Source organism: Grammomys surdaster, unplaced genomic scaffold (genome assembly GCF_004785775.1).
Source record: "Grammomys surdaster isolate TR1022 unplaced genomic scaffold, NIH_TR_1.0 126051, whole genome shotgun sequence".
In the NCBI taxonomy this organism is placed as follows: Eukaryota; Metazoa; Chordata; class Mammalia; order Rodentia; family Muridae; genus Grammomys; species Grammomys surdaster.
In genome coordinates this window covers 294,711-304,167 of record NW_021620862.1, presented here as the reverse complement: position 1 = coordinate 304,167, position 9,457 = coordinate 294,711, and the positions used below count along the sequence as shown (strand labels likewise).

The 9,457-nt window shown below is 37.6% G+C and overlaps 1 protein-coding gene across 1 annotated transcript; it reads right to left on the bottom strand.

The window, feature by feature from the left end:
* Positions 1-3,607: 3,607 nt before the first annotated feature.
* Positions 3,608-4,585, bottom strand: LOC114610686 (olfactory receptor 6Y1). Its single transcript, XM_028755293.1, has one exon. The coding sequence runs from the start codon at positions 4,583-4,585 to the stop codon at positions 3,608-3,610; it is 978 nt and encodes a 325-aa protein (XP_028611126.1).
* Between the last annotated feature and the right edge of the window lie 4,872 nt (positions 4,586-9,457).

Here is a 9,457-nt window from a genome sequence, read left to right as displayed (position 1 = left end):
TTTTGGAGGTTAACTTCTTGAGTTCTTTACATATTTTGGATATTAACATTCTGTCAGATGTAGGGTTAGTGAAGATTTTTTCCCAGTCTGTAGGTTGCTGATTTGTCCTATAGATGGTGTCTTTTTTGCCTTAAAGAAGCTTCTCAGTTTCATGAGGTCCCATTTATCAGTTGTTGATCTGAGCCATTGGTGCTCTGTTCAGGAAAATTTCCCCTGTGCCAATGAGTTCTAGGCTTTTTCTCACTTTCTCCTCTACTAGACTCAGTGTATCTGGTTTTATGTTGAGGCCCTTGACCTACCTGGACTTGAGCTTTATGCAATATGGAGCTTTGTGCAAGTTGAATAATATGGATCTATTTTAATGTCACCTGAGCCCTGAGAAGGAACTCGTTACATAGGGAACTGACATCTAAAATGAAAGAAAAAGAAAAAAGAAAATGTCTTTTGCAGTACTATATATAGAAGAATTGTTTTGCTCTTTGATAAATTTAGCTGCCATTCATTCAATTAAAAGTTGAGAAATTCATGAAGGAGAAAAGCTGTGTGTATTAATAGACTTTGTTCTTCTAAGAGCCCCTTTGAAGGCTCTATTGTTAATTAAGCTTTTAGATTTTTTTTTTTTTTACCCAATGGCATGGGTCCAAAAACTTAATGAAAAGTAGCTCCAGGTTTCATAGGAATGGAACAACATCTAGAACAAACTCCTTTTAGAATTAAATGTCAGAATATTACAAAATGGGGTCCTAGAAAATCACCTTTACACATAAATGAGAATAGAAAAGGGACAATAGAAAATGAGTTCTTAGGAATTGACAGCAAAAATTTAAATGTGTGAAACATACTTTAGAAACCAATTACGTATACGAATTTCTAAACTATATATGCATGTATATTATTTTGAGAGTGGAAGAGGCATTTATGCCATAAAGTAATGTTCTTTGTAAAAATCAATTAAAATTTTGTTACATATTTTAAGTATTTTGCCTGCATGCATGTTCCTGGTATCCATAGAGGCCAGAAAAGGGTATCAGATTCCCCGGGAAAGAAGTTATAGACAGTTCTGAGCCACTCTGTAGATTCTGGGTATCAAACCTGGGTCCAACTGTTGAGTCATCTCTCTCTTGCCTCATAAGGTATGTTTCTAATTCAAATATATGCATTTTCTACTGAAAATACTAATATTCAAAGTGGATTTATCAAAACAAGGCTTTCATAAAAACCCCAAGGCTTTCAGTGATGGAGAGATGACTTATTGAGCAAAGTGTTTGCTGTGGAAGAGTGAGACTTGTATTTCAGACCCCAGAACCCATAGAAGCCAGGTGGATGTGGCAGCCCACTTATTATGCCATTGTGTGGGAGGTGGCTGGGTTCAACAAGAAATCCTGACTCAAATAAGAATATAAGGTGAAAAACAACTGAAGAAGATATCTGCTGTCAACCTCAGGCCTCCACATGAACACATGCACACACACACACACACACACACACACACACACACACACACACATACACAGGAACATACATCCTTTCATCCATGCACACACACACACACACACCACATACACACACCATGTACACCCAGACCACACACACCGCACACATGTGTATACATACCACATTCTCATCCACACTGCATGCACATACACATCAACACATATACACCATGTACTTGAAAACCACACATACACAGAAACACAGACACACTACGTATACATACATACTACATATAACGTGTAAACAAATGTACACACATTACAAACACAAAAATATTTTTTATAAAAGGTTCTAATGTTTTCTGAGTAATTAATTTTTCTTTGATCTCAAAGTCTTTATTAATAATAGATGTGTTAGTTTGGGGTAATCATTTCATATACTTAATATTAATATGGAGGCTTAATTTTTCAGTCAATCAATAGTATTACTTGAAGCAACTCATTTAAACACACACACACACACACACACTAAATAGTGGTGCTGTTCATCGATTCATAGTTGTACAAGATGAAGAATGGCAGAACCAACATCGTACCATGGACATTGTCTCTTGCTTGAGAAGAGCAATTGTTTGTTCCAAGCAGTCTCCCACTTCAGAATAAACAGCTTTTGAGAATAATGATATTCTATAATATAAACTTTGTGATAATTTATTGATAAGTATTTTGTTTTTAGTAATACATCTGGGTATTTACATTTCTTTTAATTGATTTGTTTCAAATATTTATGAAGACACAAAAGTTACTTTGACAGAAAACCTCAAGCTTTCCTATCAAGATTTCTGTGAATTTCACCTGACTCAGTACCAGTATTTTGAGATCAAGCCTCTTTGGGGCTTTATCTGTCTTCAGTACAAAAACATCTGGTTGGTGGAAAAGCACTTTGTACAGTTAGAGGATCTAGGAAGAATCCTACAGCTTGCTCATGTTGTAGCCCTGTTCTTTTTATTGTGATGAGTTATTAGAAGTCTAGCTTGATCATTTGTTATTGGTTTTACTAGCAAAAAACATGTTGGAAAACTAACCATTTATAGAATATTTTTCAAGAAAAAGACCCACTAAAATCCTTAGTATTTCATCTGTCCAAATTATGTATATGCCCTTATTATGTACTGACTCTTACATATCATAGTATAAATCTAAATTTACACTTGCTAATTATACAAATTTAGTTTCTAAAACCCATTATATTTTGAGATATCAAAGGTAAGAAATTCAATATATACTCTTTTGTAGACCACAATTCATTCAGTAACTACTAAGTAATTTTTATTTGTTATATTCATATTCTTCATATATTTTCCACCAAAGACTCAGTCTTTAAAATTTACTTGAGAGGTCTGGGCATATTTGCTCAGTGGGTAGAATCCTTGCTGCACAACCATGAAGACCTGAGTTTAGATCTCCAGCACTCAAATAAAAAGCCCGGTGTTTATAATGCTAACTCTGGGAGGAAGAATTAGGAGGACTCAGAGATTCTTGTATAGCCAATCATTGACCTCCAGGTTCAGTGACAGACAATGTCTCAACAAAACAAAACAAAACAAAACAAAACAAAACAAAACAAAACAAAACAAAACAAAAAACACCAGGGGTAGTGGAAGATAATTGATGTTGACTTCTGGCTCCCACAAATGAGTGCACTTTAAACGCATCACCCTACATGAGCACACACGATCACATCATCTTCATATACAAATTTATTTCAATTTTGAATAAAGTTATAATATACATTATAAATATGTTTTACTTTGTTACATTGAATTTTATGTATAATTTTAAAAATGTCTAACCAGTACTATATAGCTGATGAATAAATATAATCAGACTGGGGAAATGCATACCTCATCTACCTAAGCATACCAGAAAGTTATTTTTAAATTTAACTTTATTTTTATTTTATGTATATGCATGTCTTGTGTATGTCTGTGAAACCATGTGCATGCATCTTGCCAGTGGAGGCTAGAAGAGGACATTAGATCCCTTGGAACTGGACTCACAAATCGTTGTGAGCTGCCATGAGTGGCTGCTATGAATTGAACTCAGGTCCTCTAGAAGAGCATCTAGTGTTCTTATCTGCTGAGCCATCTCTTCAGTGTGACTCTGTACATTTGTTAACTACTAAAATCTCCGTCTCCCCCAGGTCCACTTGTATTGCAAAGTATAGTCTTTTTTAGGGCCATTTTTACATCCCGATTCCTCAAACAGTATATGATGGGGTTGAGAAGGGGAACAACGACAGTGTAGAGAACAGACACCACTTTGTTAGAGTTGTAGGCATACATGAGCTTGGGACGGGCATATGTAAAAAGGGTTGTGGAGTAAAAAAGAGTTACAACTGTCAAATGAGAAGCACAAGTGGAGAAGGCCTTTTGACGACCCTGACCTGATGGGATCTTGAGAATGGTGACAAGGATGATGGCATAAGATGTCACTACCACACAAAGAGGGACAGCAATGACCATGAGGGCCAAGAAGAAGTCTACTAGCTCAGCCTGGGAAGAGTCTTCACAGGAGACATTGAGGAGTGGAGAGATATCACAGAAGTAGTGATTGATATGTGGTGTGCCACAGTAGTGCAGTCGAGCTATGAAAACCATCTTAATCATGGCAGTCATGAACCCACAGAGCCAGCATCCCCCAGCCATTATTCCACAGAGCTGGTTGGTCATAATGACAGGGTAGCGTAGTGGATTGCAAATGGCTACATAGCGATCATAGGCCATGACAGCAAGGAGTATGTACTCGGTGCAAACAAAGGTCACAAAGAAGTAAAGTTGTGTCATGCAGCCATTGAACGAGATGCTCTTGTCTTTGCTGAGGAAGTCCACTAGCATCTTGGGACTGATGACAGTGACATACCACATCTCCAGGAAAGAGAGGTGGCTTAGAAAGAAATACATGGGCTTGTGCAGTTGCCCATCACTGCGGATGGCCAGGATGATGAGAAGGTTCTCTACTAGTGTCAACAGATAGGTTACCAAGAAGGCAGAGAAGAGCAGAAACTGGAAGGCTGGTCGTGTTGGAAATCCAAGAAGAATAAAATGTGTTGTCACGGTCCAATTGTCTGCTTTCAGAACCTTGATGACCATGGCTGGCTGTGGGCATAGGCAAAGTCAGTTCCTTCTATGTCACAAGTACCATCCTGAGATTGATTATACTTACCACTTGCCTCTTGCAATTCATGCTAATGAGAGCTTTCCTGCTTTTATATATTTGTGTCCTCTTGAATTATGGACTAAAACTCTTGAGCAGCAATTATCTATAGGGAGTCTATTGAGTTTTAAAATATTAACTTAGCTGAATATATAAGAGTGGAGGGCCCTGCTGGGCACAGGTGGAAGATGAGATCCTTGACCTCATGAAGGCTGGACGCCCCAGGGGGTGGGAGTTTTGAGGGTGGGGAGGTGGGAGTGGGGGGGTAGATAGAGGTTACATCCACAAAGAAGAAGGAGGAGGTGTGAGGGGATTGGGGGTTCCTGGGTGGGTGGGGGATGGGGTAAGGGGACAACATATGAAATGTAAATAAAACATCCAATAAAAAAAAAAAAAAAAGAGGTGTGACTTGTCCAGGTCACTGAGTAATAAAATTAGACCCCCAGAGTTCAAGCACTGTGCTTTTTAAGCATATCACTGTTGGGCATAGGGAAGTCCCTTTAGACAACTCTTTCACTATGGGCAAAGCACCCCATGTATCCCATGTAAGAGAAGGTAGGAGATTCAATTATTCACTAACTGTAATTTGTATAATGGGGTATTAGTTTCAGAACCCTACTTATCTGTAAAATAAAGACAATTATATTTGTTTAACCTAAAAATATTACAAAGCAATAGTTGTGTATACCCACAGGTTAATATCAAATAAAAGTGCTATGTGATCCACCTTCTCAGAGGATAAAATTGGATGAATAATTTGATGGACATTTCTTTCAATCCAATCCACTATATAGCCATCTTGATGGACAATATGGCAAATATATGTTTAAACCCTACCCTTGTTGTTGTCTACCTAGGTAGGTCAACATAGTATATAAGCTTTCAAAATATTTGTTATTTTATTTCTGAGGTAAGCATCACAGGATGCTATCCACATTTTGTAAACATCAAATGGGATTTAGCATTTAAGTTCCCATAGGTATTTACTGCTATTTTTCAAAGTTGCTCTTAGGACCAAATCAACACACATTATCTTCCCTATAATTCCCTTTCCAAGGATATACCCCATCCTACCAATAATAAAACTGACAGCTGAAATGGTGCAACTGTCAGTTATTTGTTAATGGAAAAGAAAGAAGAAATTGGACAGTTTTCTGAATGTTAAAGAACTCATTGATTTGGGAGAGATATTACAAAAATCGTTTCTGTTAGTAGGACATCTTCTCTGGTACATAAGCCAAGCATGGCCCCTCTCTAGGATGGACTGAGACTTCCTCCAGAACCTCTCAGAACAGAAGCAGCTCCTTTCCAGCTCTTTTACAACCTGTCCTTGTGTTTCTTTGTTTTCTCCAGAGCCATTCCTCTTCCTTATTTCTCAACATCAGTGTTTTTATGGCATGAGTATATAGAACAAATCAGAGAGGGCCATTTCCTAATGGGGAGGGAAGAAAGAGAGAGAGAGAGGGAGAGGGAGAGAGAGAGAAAGAGAGAGAGAGAGAGAGAGACAGAGAGAGACAGAGACAGAGAGAGACAGAGACAGAGAGACAGAGACAGAGAGAGACAGAGAGAGAGAGACACAGAGAGAGAGACAGAGAGAGACAGAGAGATAGACAGAGAGAGACAGAGAGAGAGACAGAGAGATACAGAGAGAGAGACAGAGAGAGACAGAGAGAGACAGAGAGACAGAGAGAATTGCTTGTCCTATCTACTTACTTCTTTTCATTTATACTGCAGATTAGGATGATAAAAACAGAAGATTATATCCAATTATGATACTTAGGGAGGAAAACAGATATAGTATGATAAAAAGAAAAAAGAAACTGCTGAGCAAATTTAACAGTTGTTTTATGCTGGAATGCAGTTTTTCTTTAATTTTGCATTTACTTATTTGTGTGTGTGTGTGTGTGTGTGCGTGTGTGTGTGTTTTGAAGTCACAGGAACATCTACTTGAGTTGGTTCTGTCTTTTATTATGTGGATTCTGCAGATGGAATGCCTGTCATCAGAGATTTGGTGGCAAGAATCTTTGCCTGCTGAGCCATCTCATTTCCAGAATATAGGTTTATATGCACGTACATCCTCATGCATGCATACAAATCAAATGGGACATTGATGACCACACTCTAATATTCACTAGTAGAACTGTGGGAGTAGTAGGAACTATAAACGTGAGATTTAGGAGTCTTCCTTAGATTTTTCTTCACCATCTTCATATTTTTCTTTTAATCTCTGAATTCAAGAACCAAACTCAAAATCATTTAGTTCAATTGCTATTTGTCTTTCTTTCTCTACATCTCCATTCAAGTCATTTCTTTTCTGCTAACAAGGGGTTGGATTGCTGTTTAGGGGGATGTGTTTTGGTCTGTGATAGTATGTTTCAACTTCCAGATCCATGTGATTGGGTCAGTTTCTGCATACATTTTTACATTTTAGAAAACGACAGGCATACAATAGCTGCTATGAGTCCCTCGACACATATATAGCAGGGGACTTCCTAGTCTAGCCTCAGTGAGAGAAGGCACACCTAACTCTCAAGAGACTTGAGGCCCCATGGAATGAGGAGGTCTGGTGAGGTGGAGGTGTGGTGGAGTGGGGACATCCTCTTGGAGACTGGGGCGAGGGTTGGAGGTGGAAAAGGAATGGGATGAGGAACAGTCAGAGGGTAGACCAGAGGAAGATAATGACTAGACTGTAAAAAAAGATTAAAGAGTAATAATAATAATTAAAAAAAGAGAAAGTGACAGGTGAGGAATTGTACCCTGATTGATGTCTTATTCTCCAGGCATCTCCCATTGCCTCTAAGTAATCGTAACAGACAATACAGTTCTAAGCTGGCTCTAGGATATCACCCAACCTTTCAGGAGCTTCACAATGAACACAGTCATTCTTTGGATATGTAACTCAAAAGTTGTATGAATATAGAAGAAGATGGAAACAAAAGTATTGGATTTAATTTGAAGAGTAAGTCAGTAAGCACAAAGGGAGTGTTTTCATTGAAACCATGTATTCCTCTGTTCTTCCTCTTTGACACCAACAGAAGTACAAATGTCCAGACAAGTGTTCAGAACCAGAGATAAATTAACATAAAACACATGGAAAAATGAACAAAAGAGAGTACCATTCAGTATATCAGAACATCTGTCTGAACCATTTCATTCTTATGCCCCAAGTCTTAGCTTTGAGATCTTTAGTAGCTGAGCAAAACTAATAATTAGAAGTACACTATGGTCACATTGAAACCCTAATGTATCTTAGTAAATATAGGTATAAACTATGGAATTAAGCTATAATATAGGAATATAAATAATTGTTGCATTTTGATAAGCAAGAAAATGAATTGAGAGAATGTTTTACCAAAGATACACACAATGTAAATATACTAAGGAGACAAGGGTCCTAATCTCCAGGGCTGCCTTGTTTGAATCACATCCTACCAGTTTCTACGACTAGAGAGCCTTTCTGTCAGGCAAGAGAATGACAGTGGCTTTCTTACTGAATAGCCTCTCCTCCAGAGGGTGTTCTCCAGCAAACAAGTCCTGTGAAGGTTGTGTCCAATGCATGGGAGCATCATTACTGCTGAGAGCTGCCTCACTCTTTATTTCTGAAAGCACATTGATATCATTCCCAGAGAACTCTACAGTCAGGGACTTAGCAGGAATATATGCCACACTCATCAACTGATCTAGTAAATGCTCAATATTTACCTCATGGTCACACTGCTAGTTGCTTGGTAGCCTCAGTGACAGAATTGAGATTAAATAATCAGATTCTAATTTTATTTCCAACTGCTTTTTAAAATATATGATACCTAAAACAATAGAGGATATTATGTAATATAAGTGGGGCACATACAAACATATATGATGTGTGTGTGTGTGTGAGAGAGAGAGAGACAGAGAGAGACAGAGAGACAGAGAGAGACAGAGAGAGGAGAGACAGAGAAAGAGAACAAGAGAGAGGGAGGGAGGGAGGGAGGGAGAGGGAGAGGGAGAGAGAGAGACTCAGGCTCTCTGCCTCAGGCTCCCTGCCTTAGCCTCTGGAGTGCTGTTGTCTTGGGTGTTTATGACCATCTCACTGTCTTTCTATGGTTTGAAATTGAACCTTAAGTTTTATCTTTAGTTTTAGTATAGCTCTACATGAGATAAAAATTTAAGAAGTAATTAAATAAAGGGCTGAAATGAGAGTCATGAGCTATGAAAAAGTCTTGAATAATAATTCCTGAATAATAATATCATAAAATCAATGGTATTTCAGTTTAAGATTCTTTTTTTTTAACAGATAAGATGATTTAGGATGTTACAGTCTTTTTGCTAAAGTTAAATGGCTATATGTTGCCAGAGTAGCCATTTATTAATGATTATGTACCAGTTCCTAGTAATTTTCAGTCTTGGTTATCTTACATACTTAATTTAATTAAGTTAATTGTACAACACAATGCAAGTTCTATGGAGAAATCATCTTAGATTTTTGCTTTATTTCAACAGAATTATAAAAGCTAATGTGACTCTTCCAAGAATCATCTTTTCTTAAAAAAGTGTTTCTCAAGCTTTTACAATTTTAAATGTATTACATAGTTATGAATATAGGTGTGTGTGTGTGTGTGTGTGTGTGTGTGCATGTGTGAACACACAGAGGGACACACATAGTTAAAGAAGTAGAAAGGGATGTTAAATATTAGCAACACTAGGTTTGGTAACTGCAGAGAACCAGATAGTTTAAAGATTTAAACCTCTTCCAAATTTATGACTCTCAGTGCACTGACCAATGTTTCTACCCATCTTAAAACGGATGGAAAATTCAGTATCTAAAA

Bases quoted from the DNA above. Each gene is read 5' to 3' on its own strand.
- LOC114610686 (XM_028755293.1), bottom strand. From the start codon at position 4,585: ATGGTCATCAAGGTTCTGAAAGCAGACAATTGGACCGTGACAACACAT.